Source organism: Taeniopygia guttata, chromosome 12, assembly GCF_048771995.1.
Source record: "Taeniopygia guttata chromosome 12, bTaeGut7.mat, whole genome shotgun sequence".
Classification (NCBI taxonomy): domain Eukaryota; kingdom Metazoa; phylum Chordata; class Aves; order Passeriformes; family Estrildidae; genus Taeniopygia; species Taeniopygia guttata.
The window spans coordinates 8,049,622-8,068,455 of NC_133037.1; the positions used below are offsets into that span (position 1 = coordinate 8,049,622).

The 18,834-nt window shown below is 38.4% G+C and overlaps 1 protein-coding gene across 2 annotated transcripts in view; it reads left to right on the plus strand.

Moving 5' to 3' along the window:
* The window catches only part of FHIT (fragile histidine triad diadenosine triphosphatase), a 525,169-nt gene that overhangs the window by 374,972 nt on the left and 131,363 nt on the right, over window positions 1-18,834 (plus strand). For both annotated transcript variants that reach the window (XM_072934992.1, XM_030283431.4), the window contains 2 exons: window positions 11,840-11,985; window positions 12,864-12,893. In XM_072934992.1, the coding sequence (XP_072791093.1) occupies window positions 11,840-11,985; window positions 12,864-12,893 (176 nt within the window). The remainder of the gene's footprint in view (window positions 1-11,839; window positions 11,986-12,863; window positions 12,894-18,834) is intronic.

Here is an 18,834-nt window from a genome sequence, read left to right on the forward strand (position 1 = left end):
GTAACACAGAGAGTTCCAAACCAAAGATCACAGCCCAAATCTTTGGGGATATGTAGACACGCTGTGGAGTTCTAACAGCTACTCAGATCTTGCTCCAGTGAGACTTTTAGGTCTGGGATTAATTTGGAGTGCACAGGGATCTTGCACTGGGTCCAGCAGTGGAAAGGGAAATATTTACAATTGAGGGTTAGGTAGGATGTAGAGGATTGAAGGCCTTAAAATCAGATGCTTCCCTTAGTGGACATCAGCCTAAAGTATCTGAAAACCTCACACTATGCAGCACTTATAGGGAATTACCCTATAATACAGGTGGGTATTATATGGAAACATTATGGGTGTTTCCATCTGGAACTTTGCAATGAAGTGGAGAAGGGAGTGGAAGGGAGGATAGCAGGTTTGAGTCTCTGCAGGGCAGAAACTACAGGTATAAACACAGAAGATTTCACCTCTGCAAACATCCTTTCATACCCCTTGTATGGCTGATTTTTGTGTTGATCTCATACCTACAAGACATTTTGGGTCTCCCCTTACTACCTGTGTGTTGGAGCATTTGTTTTTTCCCGAAGTGACCCTGTACTAGGCATGAACATTCTTGGCTACTTTCAATAGTATCAACAAAGGAAGAAAACTTCAGTGGCTTTTACAAGAAACTGATGTCATGCAGGAGACCATTTTTAGACTTAGCTCTTCAAGAATGTGTGCATTTCTGTGCCTCTCCACAAAAGCTGGCTGCTGCTGAGACTGGCACAGGAGGATCTGCACCCAGTGGAGGTGATGGGCTAATGGAAGTGATGGGAGTGGAAATGTTCCTGTGGGCAGAAAGCCACACCAGCTCCTGCTGCACACAGCCCTGAAGGGATTTTGTGCTGCATGTGATGGAGTTTGGCCCTTACAGAGGGCAGAGGAGAGGGGGAGATGCCTTCCCCCCCATCTCCTCCATGAGCACCTGTTAAAGAGCTAAGCATATGCTGTTCTGGATTTGCAAATCATTATAATGACAGACTGTGACAATAAAAAGAGCCATGAAAATAGATCATGTAAAGAAGTCCTGGATTAAAAATCCCCTGGTACACTGGGACATGATAAAACTCCACTAAGTCAATAATCTGTGCATTAAGAGCTCCTCTGGTTATGTAAAGGAACTAAAACAGTCTTTTTCTCAGTGAGCCAGAGGAAGCAGTAGCTTGGGTTTGTAATAGGATGATAAAGAGTGCTTGCTTTTCAGTAGCCCTCACAGTCTAAGTTGATTTACAGATCAGATCTCTGCTGCTGACAGTAGAAAGACTGTAATGATGCCAATGACCGTGTCTAACAGAGTCTCAGTTGTGTCTTTATTCCAAGTCCTCAGAAAGGAAATAATAAAAACAGATAATCATATTAAAGTAATGGTTTCAGATGACACTCACACAAAATAAGGTTATTCAGTTAAGCTGCTAGTTTGTCTTCTTCATTCCCGTGTTCTTGAATATTGCAGGAGTTCTGGGTGAGAGTAGGAATTTATGTACCGCGCATGGCGGAGCGATTCCGCAGAGCTGGGAACAATGCGCATTAATGACAATAATACTATTAGAACAGCATCCACAGAGGCAATCATGACACAGGGCCCTGTTGTCCTTATCCAAGAGAGCTTATTATGCAAGCGAAAAACAGGAAGGAGACCTACTTTCTGACGCCCTCCTCCTTTACAGCTTTCATTGTCTCGGGTGCTTTGTAAGCTATGTCTTACCATCTCTGCTTGAGTTTTATTTTGCATTAAAAGGAGTGCTTTGTATGGATAGTTTCATGTTGAAGATGTACTTCACATCTGTTTTACATTTTCTCAGCTCTTAAGTATGACTTTCTCAAAACTGATTCCCCTGGCAGGTGAAGAAAAATGCACCTTTGGGAGCATTTTGTACTGATACACACCCTCTCTGTGAATCTTCTCATCAACACCAAGCTTTTTGTGTTAAAGCAGGTATGAAATAAGTTGTCAGAATTAAGTAGCTAAAGAATAGTGGCTTAAAATAATTTCTTTTCATGTTGAGCTCCCTCTTAGTCTCTGCTTAAATGCTACACAGGGTCTTTGATATTTCCACCCCACCCTTCTCTCTGCTGCAGCTGAGTGAGGGCTGATTCCCTGCTTAGCTGTGCTTGTGGCTTTAATCCCCAGAGACATAAACTACAGAAGAGACTATTGCTCTATCCCTTTTCCTTCTGAAGTACCTCTGTCAGCCCCCACTTGCCTTTCCCTGGTTTAACCTTTCAGTGTCCTTGTTGTTCAGCTATTAATGTTTGTAAGGGTCTCCTGACACACAGAGGGATGTGTGCACCTGGGCTTCTCTGGTGAATGCTGCAGAACTCCTTTGGGTATTAACAGGACTGCTTTCAGTAGTCCTGCTAAACAGCAAAAAATTTACATTTACAAAACTCTCTTACTTGGAAAGTCATTTCTCTACTACACCTACTTCAGCAGTGCATTGGCAATGCAGAGATACACATCCATTATCATGGGCTTTGCAATTTTAAGCATTCAAAGGAACTGGTGAAAATACACTGGGACATTTATCACATCAAAGATGTGGTATTGCAGGGCAGAGACATTATAGTCTGCCCCTCTGTCACACAGGTGTGGTGAGGGGCTCTTTCACAAGGGAGACAGAAGATTCTCTCACCTTTTGGACTGTTCCTAAAGATGCTGATGAGCATCGGCAGCAGAGGGCTAAGCCATACCTGCAAGGGATGTAGTAATTTGGGCTCCTCCTACTCTCATGGAATAGTTCCCTGGATCAGCATAGCCTATCCTGTTGCTTTAGATGCAATTTCAGTAACTAACTGTGCAAAATATGCCATGAGCACTTCCAGCTTAAGGCAAATGCAGCTCTCCATTGACTTTAATTGGAGAAGTTTTCTGATTGCCCTAACAGAACCAGGTGGAAAACCAATCCTAGAAATAAATGGGAATCAGGTGGTTTAGTCCATTTAAAAACTTTGAAAATCCCAGTGTACATTACAATATTCTTTGAGGAATACACTTAGTGTAAGATAGCCTGAATTATCCAAATTCAGTTTTCCAAAACTCCCTGTTATTCATGTTTCTCATTATCTATAAATTATGTTCAAAATTACCTTAATTACCTGAAACCTTGGTTATCCAGACATATTTGTTTCCCCTGTGATACTCTGGTAATTGATCTTGTACTGCATTGCTCCAGCTGATGCTTCACTGCTTACAGAATGAAGACACAGTTGATCTGCCACGTGCTGCTACAGGTTTGTCTTTCTCTGTGCTGCTCAGCATAAAGTTCGGGCAGAGCTACAAAGAGTACGTGAAAAGCTCTTAATCATCTGCTCTGATAGGTATTTGGAGAAAGTTGAGCTGTTGCCAACTGCTCCAGCAGCAGGTCTGACAGGACTTTCCTTGAGTTAACTCTGGAGAAAAGAGAAGAGGATGAAATTAAACTTCCTAAGCAGCAAAGGACTTCAACACTGCCAATAAAGATCTGGATTTTCATGGTTCCAGATCCACTGATTTACTCTGCTCAAACCAATTTGCCATCAAATTTAGGTAAAAAGAAATCCTATGGATGTTCACCAATTAGTAATCTTATTAATTTACTACTGTCACCCACCACAGATGCCCAAAACAGAAAAAAGATTGTACTTTCCAGTGCCATAGACAAAATTGTCAATAATGCTTCTGGTTTGTACAGAACCTTAATTCCCACATTCTGTGGTATCTTTCTACCAGGTAAAATCTTATTCCCAGGAAAATTTATGGTCTGGTACGTGGCATCCAGTAAATTTCAAGAAAGTAAATTTGTCATAACTAATATTTAGTAATTACTTATTCCCTCATTATAGGGTCTGAATCATGAGCTAGAATATAGCATCATAATGATCACATTAGTTTTTGAATATGATGGTGCTGCAGTCTTAATTAAGATCAAATGCTGAGGCATTTTCTCACAATATTCTCACAGTATTCTCAGGTGGAGGGATTGGATCACGAGTTCACTTTCTCTGTTTAAAATGAGGCATTGCAATGGCATGTTACAATGGCATGTTGCAATTCCAGCAGGTTTATTTTGGTAAATTGAATTTTTCTGGTGGTGCAGGTCATTTGCACAAGATTTGTAGTTGCTGAGCAGCTTTGCATGAACATATCAGCTGCTATGAAAAATGCCATCGCTCCAATATTTAGGCCAAAACCCTGCTTTTTGACTGTTGCACCCCAAATGTTTTTTGGTCTCTGCTGTCAGCTTTGGGTGTGCTTTTTCAGTTGTCTTGTACATTTATAATTGCTATAAGGGTATTGATGGCTTCATGTGATTGTGGCCAGTTTTGTCATCCATTTGGAAAAAGGATGTATCAACTGGAGCAATAAAGATGTAGTTCTTAGCTGCAATGGGTTGCTGTACAGCAGGATTTCTTTACAGGATCTCAGAGCATCACAGCAGTTAGAGTTGACATCCTTCTGTATTGGGACTTCTGCATCTCTGTTTTGGTCACTGGTTATTTATTGCTTTTGGGCCTTCCAAGATCAGAAGCTTAGTGTGACTTTAAGAATGTGGTCATGATTCCTGTTACAAATGTAAGTTTTGACCTTGAGTAAATTTCCACCAAAGGAGACTTGGATTAGAGGTGGTTTCTGAGCCACAAACTCTCCCACAGCTGCTCTCCCTGTGGTTCCACTTAGGTACCTGCTACTGCCCGAGGCTGTCCCCAAGGCCAGGAGCCAGCAGAAAAGGACAAATCCTGAAGTAAAATACCACTTGCTATGAGGAACTGAGCTTTTAGTTGACCTACTTGACATACCCTAAAGGCATTTAAAGGGAATATCAAATATATGAAAGGCTTGTTTAAATGAAAAGTGAGCAGTTCTGAATCTCGCATTTCCCCGCTGTGGCCTTGTGTCTTGTGGAGTCACTGTACTTTCTGTAGCAGGACTTTGTACTTTGCTGTGCTATCTAGCAAGACTCAGACTATAAGCCATATCTATATTTAAATTAGATTTATTGACTTTTAAAAGTAAAATAATATTTATTGTTCACTTCTTGGAACTCTTGCATGTTTCACTGACATGAAAAGTTATTTTAAGTCATTTCAGTGGCATGAGAAAATCAAGTAGAATAAAAACCCCTCTGTATAAAAGCTGCAATGTGGTCTTCAAAGAGTGTACTTATCATAGTGTGGAGAGATCCATGTCAAAGATTTGCAGTGATTGTTCTTTGTTCTAGTGGAACCACTAGTTCTCTGATACATTGCATAAATCTGATCTTCTGCATTACTGTAAACATGTTCTGAGCTGCCTTATCAAGATCAAATTATTTAGATAATTTGTCTTATCTTAATGGCTTTTTTAAATTAATGCTAATATGTGGCAGAGCAATATATTTTAAAAAGTTGTATGTGGGTTTAATAGTCTGAAGCAATTTTTAAATTTTTATTGTAACTTTATTACATTTGCATTGGTTCTTAATCATCTTTATTGTTCAGAGCTATGTTTTTTCCCAAACTAGCAAACACTGTGATGTACTACTATTTCCCATATTGTACCAAGGCACTCCTCTAACATATATTTAAATACAGTTCTACATGTAAAATCCATTAAAGAGTTCTCCTTCACATTTTCCTATTATGAGATAGTTACTCTTAATCCAAACACCTCTACAGATTTCCTCCCTAAAGTCAGTCACTCAATCTTACTGAATAAAGCTTGTTCTGGGCTGGGGGAAATGTCAGGTTTTGCATTGCTACAGGTTTATGGATGTCCTAATTCTGTGGGTTTTACTGGTGCCTTGACATATTGTTGTAATGAAACAAAATATGCATTTGATTAATTTTTAAAGGCTTTTTTGATGCCCTCTGTGTACTTGTGTGTGCTATTTCAGTGCTCTTTTCCTTCTTAACTCCTCCTACAGGCAGCATCTGCGAAACCATTATTGTTTCTTCACATAGAGAAATTGCTCCCATAGCCTTCAAAATTTGAAGAATCGTTCAAGGGCAGAAAAAAGATAAATGACTGGCAGTTGTTTTTCAGTTATATTAATTTTATTAGTCATGCCTTCTCCTGTGTTTTTTCAGAGCTCTGGGACTTCTTTCTCTTAGCAATTAGAGCTTTTGAACAAAGAAAACTTCTGCTTAGATGCAATGATGAATTTAATACCCCTGCCCACACTCCTCAGCTGAATCTGGGGACATTGTGGTGAGTTTTAATACCTGAAGCTTTGTCTGTGTGATTCTCTCTGCTTGGGGCACTTGATGCAAATTCATGTAAAACAGTGTAAGAAAATAATAATCCCTCCCGCTGCCCCCCACGGCGCATTATTTCTGCATTCCCATCAGCTTATGGCTGTGCAGAAGGATTCTTTCATACAAACACATTAAATAGTTAGAAATAATCAATTATTACAGTTTTCTGCAGCTGGTTCTTCCAGCCCCTGAGCTGCCAGCACCCACCCAAGGCAGTGCCCTCCCTGCTCAGTGAGGGCTGGGCTGGCCCCTGAGCAGCCTCCTGGTGGACATCTCCCGTGTCCATCAAGTCCTTCCCACTGGTACCAAGAGATGGTGGCAATAACTAATCTATAATAATAATTAGTAATTAATAATCCTAATAATCTAATAATAATTAATCCTAAAATGAGCACAGCCCCCATTTCCAAGGCAGGAGTCCCTGTTGGGGGTTGCTCTGTGAGGCTGTTGTCCTTTAAATTACTTACCTAAGTTTGTGAAATAAATGTAGGAATATTAAATCTCTGTATTGTCTCTATAGTTTGGAACAGTATTTTAATGAAAACCAACTAGTTGAAACCAAAATATTAATGAAAAAGCAGTTTTTGAGGTGTTTCCCAAAATTAAATAATTAAGGACAATTTTTGCTATTTATTAAAGTACTTTTTATGTAAAAAAATTAGAATGCTAAAAATAGATATTTAAGACTTTTTAAACTTTTGGAGATTTTATTAACTTCTACTCTTGGTTATTGAAATATTTTTCATTGTTTTTGTGGGGGGTTTTGAATTTGTTGGGTTTTTTTTAGATGTTGACTCTTGCACTCCCTCTTGTGAGAGGGAAGACTGTTTAAAGAAACAGGAAATGTTTCTATTCTAATGTGAGCTATGGATTCCCGACTGTGTGAAAATAAATAATTTTCCTAAGTTAAAAAATTTTATAACAAATGGTATAGAGAGCTAACAATATTGGTGGAACCCAGGAGCTTCATAAAGTCGCAATTACCCTTTCACTTTTAGATATTTTGCCTTTTCCCCTTGTATTTTGTGCTTTTAAAGTCTCACATATTAAGAAAACCTGTCAATGTTTTTAAGTGGTTCTTCAAAAAGAGAAAGAGAAAAAAAGAACCTTATTCCTATTGTTAGAGTGTCAGTACCTGGAGAGCCTTTAATTTTTTCCTTTTTAAAGCTTTGAATTGTTCTGTTTGAAGTTCAAATTCAGGAATAAAACAAGAGTCAAAACTGAAAGTATGTTTCTATATAGCAAATTAATGGACTTAACCAGGAAAAAGCTGTGTTCAGCTCTAAAGCTTGTCACATAAAAGGAATTTTAACCTCTTTGGGGTTTCTTTTTTTTCGGTTTTCTTTCTTTTTTTTTGACCCCCCCCCAAAGGCCATTTTTCCAACTTTTCAGAACTACAGAACGTGTGTACCTTGATAGTTATGTGTGAAAATTTATAATAGGCACTTTGTGGGGTTGAGTGGAGTCCCATTGAAGCGAGCAGAGGGCTTGGCCTAGGCCTTAAATATACAATTACAATAATTTAAGATTCCAAGTCAAAATCCATATAAAGCAAATAAAAGTTACTGCTGAGCCTTTGAATTTCAGCCTTCACTCTGTATGTATTAGTAGAAGGAAAATTACATTTGAAGTGGTCACCATGCAGATGTTGGCCAGGAGTTTTGACTTTCTTGTAGAATCTGGTTCTTGTCTCTCTGATCAGCTCAAAGCCAGCATGCAGTTAGCACTTGCTCACTTTTCAGTCATGCCCCAAAATCCCCAGGGTGAGCACATCCTTTAATCCACAAATACAAAGGGGATTTTTCCAACACAGATTGATTTGTATATGCATATTTAGGTGTTAGAGAGAGAAGTAAGGTTGTTGAGAGACTTCTGCAAGATTTAGAGAGAGAAACAGTTGCTACAGATTATAATAAGGTGTAAAGGTTCTTCACTCCCTAAAATGGAGTAGCTGACATATTAAATTGCATGTGCTCTAGTGATGTGGACTGACTCAGAGAACTTGAAGGAAATAACAGCTGTGCGCATCAAAGCTTAAAAATAGAAACTTCATCAGTCAGTAGCACTTCAGAATGAATGAAGAAATCAGAAAATTATTAATGATAGTGTTTAGAGAAGGGAAAGATTAAGTTCAAACTTTCTGAAGGCAGAATGCTGTCAGCAGTGCTGCAGCACGTCTGTGCAGGGTAGCAGCTCCTTGTCCTGCTGAGCCACTCTGTTAAAAGGGGCTCTTGTCCAAACACTGGCACCTACGGGCATTTCAGGTACCCCAAGGTGACTCAGCTTTCCCACCTGACTGGCATGATGAGGTAGGGCATATGGGAGACTCCTGCCCTTCTGGAGTGGCAGCTGGATGCCCTGAGGCATCTCAGATGGCAGCGGATGCTTCAGTCTGAGTGATTGCACATAAACATAAGTACAGACTCACTTTCTCTCACATTTTTAATACATAGTCACTGAAGTGGTTTCATAGCAGGGTTTGCTGTAGGTGGTTGTAGAAAGTAATGAGCAGTTAATCTAATTTTAAACTCAGTAAGAGTTCTGAGGTGAATAGAGCAGGTGTACAGCCTAAAATCCAACCAGGTATACAATTAAAAACTATCCTAGCATCAAAAGTTTTAGTTAAAAACTATTATTTAAAGTTGCAGTGGATAGTTGTTTTCCAAATGACCTCAAATTCATGAATTCATTCTAACATTTTCCTTTTAATATATTCATAGCTAAATATAACTTGAATGTTGTCCTAATTACATTCTCATGTTAATTTAGCTCTGATTCAGAATTTCTATCATTATTCTTTGTAGAATTGTTTTGAAATGGTGGAAAGTTCAGAAAAGATGCTCCATTCTGTGATTGTGCCTTTGAATTATTTATCAAATTCAAAGACAGAAATATAGCTAAAATCTAGTTTGAGTTGTAAATGAGTTTTGTAAGGAGGAAGTGCAAGTCCTTTTTGCAGAATGCCACGGGTACAGCATCAGGTGCTGCAGGAGCACTGGTGGCCCCACGTGAGCAGAGAGGTTCATGGTTAATAAGAAACCTGCACTGCACCAGCTGGCAGATGCTGTCTAAACAGATAAGACAGATGATGTGTGGAAGAGGAGAGACAAAGAGAGATACAGAGAGCCTGCAAAATGACAGTGCAGGTTAGTGACAAAATTAAGAGAAGATCTGTCCCGTCTTGGTCAGAACCAGCCTCACTCCCTCTGTGATGTGCCCTGGAAACAAAAGCTTTCCCAAGAACTGTTTTACTCACATTTCCCACAGCTCATTGCAGTGGCAAACCGTAGAGTGCTCACAACAGATTGTACAAACCATCGTTAATGCAAAATTTGTGGTTGTGGCCCTGAGCTAGGTGGAGAATAAACAATTGCCGGTGAGGCGTGTGCAAGTCTGAGAGGGTGAGGCGCTGCTGGGGAAAATTCGAAAGGAGAAAAGGAAACTTATCTTAATGTAAGCAGCAGTTTTGCTAGAGGTAAGTGAGGGGAAATTCTTCATTTATAAATGGTTCATTGAGCCATGATAATAAAGCATTGCTGCAGAAGAAGGATAATTATCTACTTAAGTATCAGATGCCCTAAGGGTACAAGATTCCCTTCTCTCCTTTGGAAAAATGAACTCAGATTAAATGAATGTCCTTTTTCCTGTTTTAGTGTTGACATGGATTTCCTTTTTATGAGTAAAATTAATTAGTTTTTCTATTCCTTTATTCCCGGTATCGAAATCAGGTCTGCCAATCAACTTTGCAGCTCATCCCTTGAGCCCCAAGTTTAGCCAATAGCACAGTTTATGGATGTGCTCTGTACAGTTCACTAGGAAGACACAAGTTAATTACAAGGGGTTTACTATGCCTGGTAATTTACCAAGGGACACAGCATTGCACAACTGAACCCCCACAAAACTAGGGGTTTTGTCTCCATCCAGGATTGTTTTTTTTCCAAGTACCTGCTTTCTAAATATATTTTTCTCATTTCTTAAATGTTAATAACATAAGCTGCGATGAGCAAAAAGGAGAATAGTGGCATAGCTGATTCTGTACAAAAACCCCCTGAGAGACAGATTTTCAAAGCAGATTAGCACCCACAGCTGGAACCAGTCTTCTCCTGTTCTCTTGGGAGCTGCTGCAGGTAGAGCTTGCTCAATTCTGCTCCCACTATAGTAAATATCCATTACAGACTTGTCTGTTCTCATCTAGATTTAGACTAATGATCAAAACCTGCCACTACATCCTTACTTTGAGAAAATGTCTGATTTTCTGTCCTATCAGAATGATAAGTGTGATTCTTATAATATAACCTTGGTGTATGTAAACATGTTGTCTCTGTGCTTATGGAAATAATTGATCTTTCACATGTATTAATCTCTCCTTATTTCAAATGTCTCACGTGGTTCTTGACAATCAGGTTGATGTAACCTTGTTTTGAACCTGTTAACTGCAGAGCAGCTCCTAGTTACCTTTCCTAGATTATAGAGAATATTCCTGAACACCTGCAGGCTTCAAGATGCAGTAAAAATAAAGATGACTCTAATACAATGGTATGGAACTTAATTTTCTTCAAATAGTCCTTACAACACTTATTTTAATACTGGAAAAAATAATTTTCTTAGCCTTTGGTCATGAAAGTTCAAGTGGTGTTAAAGGTTACTTTAAGGTCTTCATTCTGCAAATTCTATTCTGTAAGTCAGCAAAGAATCCTGTCTGCAGGGAATTGAAATGAGAATCAAGTACTTGCTTGTTGGATCTACACAACTGAGGCTCCACTAAGAATTCTGGACCATATTAATAATGTTGCATAATTGATTTTCAAGTGAGAAATCATTAGCAATTATTAATTACTGTGAATACAGCAGATCAGATGACTGTAAGCAGCATCTGTGTTATTTACTTCCATTATTTACTTTATAGCTTCATTTCACTGACTCTCAAATTGCAGTCACCAAGGTAGAATTAAATCAAAGTATATTTACAGGGTTGTGAACACTGTGCTTAAAAGAAAATAGTCATAATTATCTTAATGTATTTTTTAAAACACACTATAGTTACAGCAGGTGAGCATTCCTTGTGAATTGTAAATAATGTACAGAAATAAGTGATCAGCATAGTGCCAGCTTGTCATATTCATGTGCCTAAAATTGGAGGTGTAAGATAAAGATTTTCAAAAATATATACCACATATGGGGAAAAGCATTGTAAACTGCTGTCTCAGACAACACATCCAAAGCCCTCTTAAATTTCTTTGGCTTTTCGCCATTGTTAATCACAAAAGAAAATATCTCTGACTTTCACAGGCGATAAATATCAGCATTTCTCCATTGAGACAGTAAATTTGAGTCTGTGAAAAATTTGCTTTCCCTTAAATGTCTCAGTATAGCACAAGAGCCTTAGTAATTTTACCCATATCTGAGGGGTTTGAGGAAAAGAATTCTGAACAAAGCGTGATATAATTCCCTGTAATTAGCCCTATGTTTTTGGTGCTCTTGCTGTTTCACCAGAGAGGAAGGGCTCAGGCGATTCCAGGGTGATCAGAACCAGGTACAGGCTGGGGATTGAGAGTGTTCTGGAGCACTCAGATTTGTGTTTGTGCCTTGACACTGCCACCTTCAGATGTCCTTGTCTGTCCCCTGCGGCCGGTGGAGCGTTTCCGTGACCTGCGTCCCGAGGAAGTGGCTGATTTGTTCCATGTGGCACAAAGGGTTGGGAACGTGGTGGAGAAACATTTCTGTGGCACTTCGCTCACCTTTTCCATCCAGGTTTGTAAACCAGTCAGCTAAGAAAGGTTTAATGGCTCGTTTTATCAAGATTTCACCCTTTTCCCCTTCTCCAATCACAAAAGGACATTGGAACTTCAAGGGGCAGTAAATGCAAAATAACATAATAACAAACAAGAAGCCAAATAACTGCATTGTAGTCTTCCAGATTTGCCATTGAGAAATCTAAAGAGGAAACCAGTGGGAAAGTGTGGTTAATTAATAGCTGCAAAACCTTGGATAAAGCCAGCAAACACTCTCAAATGCTGTGCTTGTTTGTGAATATTTCAGGAAATATTCTTCCTTCAAAGTGTTTGCAGGGTTGACCTCTCGAGAAGGCAGCCACAGCCCCTGTTCCACACATAACCCACTGCATATACTCGAGATAAGTGATCCCTCCTCACAGCTATTTATATGCAGGCAGAGAGCTGTAGCCATGTAAATACATTATAAATTCTGACCTTTCAGTTGTTTGTGCTGGGTGTTTTTATAACAAAAATGAACTCTGTTTAAAGCAAACCAGGAGACTAAGCCCATTCATTAGAATCAGAATTTAAGCAAGCATAGTTTGATTAAATTTTTACTTCCACGTGTGATTTTATGTTCACAAGGATCAGAAATCTACTGCTAGCTATTGAAAAATATAATCTAAAAAATGAAAAATAGAAACTGTTGTTTTTGTGATGTGAGATACTTTCCCTCTTTGCTGGGGTCTGATATGGAAAGGAGCTTTGTCCAAAAACTTAGTGTTGAATGTTCCTCAGGAAAAATATGCTAATTTAACAGACAGTGTAATTGATGTAAATGATTATTAATATTTCTGAATTCCTGTGTGATCCTTGTTAGATCCTCTAATCTGAGACTTTTCCCTTTGCTTACAGGATGGCCCTGAAGCTGGACAAACAGTGAAGGTGAGTACTTATTATGCAGAATACAAATTAAGACACAATTATAAGAACTAATAGAAAATCAAAGCTCATCATCTGCATTGCATTGCTGTATTGTTACTTTATCCTTGAGATCAAAAAATCCCAGGTGTACAATAGCAGTAAATACTTTTTATTGAAATTGCACAAGATAATGTTTACACAATTTCTTCATGGACAAAAATTTTCAATCACAAAAATATCTTTTCTAAGGTGCTGGGTGCATTTATGCAAGGAAAGCCTCATGAAAGAGGCATCTGGTTTAGTTTTTTGTTTGTTTTATGGAGAAAATATTGCCCTTCCATTCATGATCTCTTTGTTTTTCTGTTTATTGCCTAATGAATTGTAGCTAATTGTAGGAACAGTTAAACTGAACCACATTATGAAAATATACCTTTTGTCTATGCTTCCTCTTGGCGTATTCATATCACATTCTTGTTACTGAAGTTCAAATGTAATGGGCCCAGTGAAGCTAAAAAACAGATTTTAAGTGTACTTCCAAAAAAAAGGTGGGAGGGTGGAAGGGAAGAGAAGGATTTATGATTATATTCTCCACTTGAGTAATAACACAGATAACATCCAAGATATCTCTCCAGCCATGTTTCACTGCCTCATAATGCAAATGCAATTGCATGTGTAGTTAGATGATATGCCTCAACATTAGATAAAGACTATTTTTTACATTTGGAATCAGAGGAAAGTCAAATATGGCTATGGGTTAGCACTTTGTAAAATCAAATTAGATGTCTCGGAGAACCTGTTTGAGTTGATTAAGATAGCTGTAACAACCGAATGATGGTGGAGAGGAACATTTTACTTTTTTTCAATTTGCTGAATTGACCTTATTTTTTTCCTTCTGCTTTTACTGCCTGCTTTGAATATTTAACAGAGAGGTAATAGGGAGAGAGAAGAAGAAATTAGAATATCATCAAGCTTGGGATGTGATGAAGGAATGTAACATGATTTATTTCTGTACTGTGACAAAACAGATTCCTTGACTTTGAGTGCATTGGGTGGGTTTCACTGGCAGTGTCTGTGGATGGGTGAAATAATATGTTAAAATAATTTTGAAGTAAATTTTGTTATTATCACCAGTATGATTTACAAAGAAAATATGAGGGTTTATTTTAATAACTTGGACAAGTGCTTTCCTCTTTGGTAAAAAAAAGTGTATAGGAATGGTTATATGTGAGAAAAATTATTTATATGAGCAAGAAAAGGAAGATGTAAAAATTCCCATCTTCTGTGATTGTGAACAATAACAAATGCTTATGTAGACCTTAAAAAGGCAGAAAGTTCTGTATTGCTTTGGGTTTGTACTGGAAATAAAGAGCATTAAGTGTTAATTGCAAAATGGCAGCCGCCCTTCATGCCTCCTTCTCACACTTTTTATAAACACTGAGATGAAAATGACCCTTTCTTACAACTGCGAACCCTTAGACTTTGCATAATGAGTGTGTATTCATAAATCAGAGGTTATCAGGTTACATTTTTCTACTTTTCTGTGTCATTGGGCAACACTGTAATTTATCATCATCACTTTGGGGTGTTTATCATCCAAAAATGCCAACAACTATTTTCTTCAGAGAATTTAGAGCTTTCAAAACTTCAATCAGGAAAGAAATTACTGTGATCAAGATCTTCTTTTAAGTGAACAATAGGGTGGATACATAAATAGCAGGTTTCATTTAAACTTTCTGAATCACAAAGCTTGAAAAAACACCTATGTGACCTACAAATAATTTATGAACCTTAAATTCAATGTGTTGTTTTTCTGGATGTGGATTTATTTGGGTTTTTTTCCTCTATGAGAATCCACAGTAATCCAGTCTCCTCTGAGGGAGCTTTTAATTAAAATTTCTGGAACAGACCAAACATTAGAAAAACATTCTAAAAGTAAAAATAGCAAAACATCACAATAAATATCCAAGGGAGTTTGTGGAGACTGTTTAAGTAGGGTAGGCAAGCATATCTCAGGAGCTAATTAGGTGTAGCTGATTTTGCTTTGAATGGGGTTACATGCCAGATTGTTTCAAGAGTCTTTTCCAGTTGTATTTTGTATAATTCTGTGTACCTGTGTAAACACAGGCTACTGTATGTGCTATGGAGGAGAAGAAATACAGGAAGCAGGAGAAGAGCATTGACCTTTCAATTGATCAGTACAAAATTTTACTATAAAATGGGAAGAGCTATCAGCCTGGCTGAAGACAAAAACTGAGAAATGTAGTCTGAAAAAGATTAAGGAATTCTCCTTCTTTGTCCACAAGAAGAAATGCTAATCCATGTACAAGAAAAATCCTGAACCTGAATATGCGTCTTAGGTCTTTCTTTGCAATGGAGATGCTGAAAATTATATGTGTAATGTATGCAATAAGTTGGCAGATGACCCTTTGCATGTGATTTTGGCTAGAAATCAGTGATAAGCTTGTCTGCCAGTGTTATATGTCCCTTTTGGTGGTGTGAAAGCTGCTGGTGTGTGCATTTTGTGTTAAAGCCTTTCTAGTTACCTGATGGGAAGCTGTTCATGATCTAATTGTAGTTTCATTATTGCTGTACTCTTTTCCTCCTTTGCATCTAAGGTAGCAGAGCCTGCAGGTCAATGTTCTGGGGCAGCTTATGGCCCTTGCAAATTCCCTCTTTACTGTGGGTTTTCCCTGGATGGGTCTTTGGAAGTAATTATACCTGATCCTCAGTTCACCAATATTTTTAAGTATAGATGGGTCTTTCCCCACCCTTTGGCAGCAGGAAATATACACATGGTAAAGAATTCTGAACCCTGTCCCAAGTATCAGACTGTAAAATAATGTTATATATTGCTTCATAATATTTTTCATTGCTTTCCACCTATTGTACCTATTCCAGCCCTTTCACCTGTTTATGAAAGAAACAATTGTCCTTCTCCAAGATGGTCACAGAATTGCACACTGTTTTATTGTGAGAGGTTCTTGAACCACTCACAACAGAGAAATTGAGCATCTCTGGCACCTGAACAGTGTGTCATCAAGCAAAACCATCTTTTAGCATTCAAGAGATTTTGAATACTTATTTCTTATTATTTGAGAAAGGGAGGAAATTGTGTTTAGGTCCTCCCTTAAAGGCTATTAATCTCTGCAATTTTGATCTCTCTTTTTATCGGAGAACACAAAACCCATGGTGTCCTTGTGCCAGGAATGGAGGGTGAGTTTCATGCTGGTTCTGTTTGAGAATGCCTTAAATATCCAGGCAATTTCATGGATCAGGGAAATCAGTTCTGCATCTTAATGCAGGGCTCTTATTGCTATGTCAAGTGAGCGACGTTTCAAGATTTCCCTACTATGTTTTATAGCCTTCTTTTCATCATCAAGTCAGCAAATGCTCTGGCTGCCTGGGTGGATGTATAGCTTAGTGTAGAATAAGCTCTCTGGTTTACCTTTTACGTGAGATTCAATCACAAGAAACTCCGTGGATTCTGTACTCTGTAAAGGCTAAACAAATCAAGCTGGCAGGAGCATGAAGCAACTAATTTATCTGTAGAGACAAGATAATATTGCACAGCAAGTGTCCATTGCACAAACACGTATGAACACATCCTCTATTTTGCAGCAGTGTTGAAGTCTCCAGCAGCTCAGCACCTCCTCTGTTATCCATGAGAAAGGAAGGGCCTGTTTGCCAATTACAGGTTCCCCTAAATAAATGAAAAAGCAAAGCTGATGGTGGCAGTGTGGTTATGTGTGCAGAAACTTATTTTATATGTCACACATTCCACTAGTTATTTTACACTGAGAAGATTGTACCATTATTATTTTTTTGATGTACATATTTTTCTTTTCCAGATGTTGTTTAATGCTGTGTTAAATCAATCCACCTGGCTTGCATTCCTGAGAAATCTTAACCTGAGCTGTAGAGCCCAGGGCTCATTTAAGCCCACAGCAGCCTTTTCTTTCATCCTCTTTGTCTATTTATGTCTTGACCTGAAGTACTGGACTTGAGGTTTGAGTCTTTAAATTGAATCAGATCTCATTGCAGACTAATTGCATCGGAAGGATTAAATTCACTAACTGCAATGCTTTTGATGCCTCAGCCTTCTTTCCCTGCAGACCAACAGACATGAGTCCTGGTTTAGTGAAGTACTAGAAACCCTCTTTTGCTGTCTTAGAAGAACAAAGAAAAGCTGATGCTTGAGAAATGCAAAGATTTTTCTTACCTTTAAACAAATCTAAAAATTCAAATACAAAAAGACAAGGAAGCAACAAATTTTTGAAAACCAGATTGTACTGAAACATGTGAACAAATCATCTCCTGTGCTTTACCCTTAAGAATGATAATTCTCTTGGAAGCTTGTGAGACATCCAAAAATGAGTTGAGGAAGTGCAGCAGTGTCTGAATTGCTCTGAGAACCACACTAATAGTATTTGGTTGGAGACTATGTAATATTGTGGACAGGTAATTGGTACAGCAAATTCAGTAGTCTCAGGGCTGCTATGTCTGTTTTGAGCTCAAAATTTTCTTTCTATTTCAGAACTAAATTTAGTTTGGGGTGGTTTGGGGTTAGTGATGTATATTTTCAAAGCTAGGATTATACTGCCCCTTACAGAGACAGAGAAGCAGCAGGAGCATCCAGATAGTTTCTCCCCCTTTTCCTTGAAGTCTTTTGCCAGCTCTATGGTTTCTACTCACTCTAAATAATAATTCATGCTCTTTCCTTCAGGGATTTTTTCAAATCTGCCTTGTGTTGGTCTAAATCTCCTTTCAGTCCTTTGGACAGACTTGTGTTTTCTATGATGCAAAATAAATCCTAATAAGTCTTTGCTTTGTCAGGTCCTTACTTCAGTTCCTAACATGTAACATTTAGTTTTTGACTGAACAATAAGCTTTTCAGAAAAAGCATATTGCTGTTTTGTTTGCGAGGCTTATAGATGTAAGAGGCACTGGTAAATCTGTAAACCCTTCCCTGAAACAAATTATATTCAGGGTCCAGAATGAAAACAATTCTTTTGGCCCCCATAATTTGTACAGATCAGTTCCTGTACTTCAAATATGTAACAGTTGACAGAAGCAAGAGTTGTCTGTGTCCAGTATATACCCATGGAAAGTTTTAAAGATTGTTTTGAAGGCTGAAGAAGATGAAAAAGGGGGAATGTGGAAACAGCCTAGTGATTGATGGACATAACACCATCCTAGCTGTGACTACCAAAGACCCCAAGGCACTGATAAATTGAAATGATGACCTGGATAATGAAGTCTGATCTAGAAATACTGAGTTGTGAAGTTCCCTGAAGGGATGGGGACTGAAATTTTTGAAATTTTCTCTTTAGCAGTGAATTATGATAGTTCTGAATCTAGATTATTTTGAATTTCCAGTAGTGAATGTCATGGCATGCTGTACCTCTGACTTGTAAAGCAATATAATCCTTTGTCTCTGTATAAACACAAAATAGTCTGTATAGACTATAAATATTAAAAAACCTAACTAAAAAAACAAATCAAAACATTGTTAAAAATAGGCCAGTATAAATGAGGATAGTAAACGAAATTTCCAGAGATTTAAGTTGAATAATGGTGCTGAAAAGGAACATTTCACTATTCCATGCTAGCAGTTCTACCCTTCTTTCCTGCCATATGGATTTCTTAGATGAATGTTCTCTTTAGGTAGTTTAATTCCAAAAATATCCCCAGAGCTAGTCACAGATATTGACACTGTCTAAATTAAACTATAATAAACAAGTAAGTGGGCTCAACTGCTTGTTTAAATTGCTTTGGCATGCAGATATTAAAAGTCCTGCAGCTCTGCTGGCCACATCCAGCTCTCTCCTGGCTGGGCACGTCCTCTTCAGCCCCGGAGCTGCCACTGGGGTTTTCCTCTCCCAAAGTCTGCTGGGTGGGAGCTGGATCATGGAACCCGTGGCTCTGTGGGACAGGAGGGCAGTGAGCACTGCCAGGGATGTCC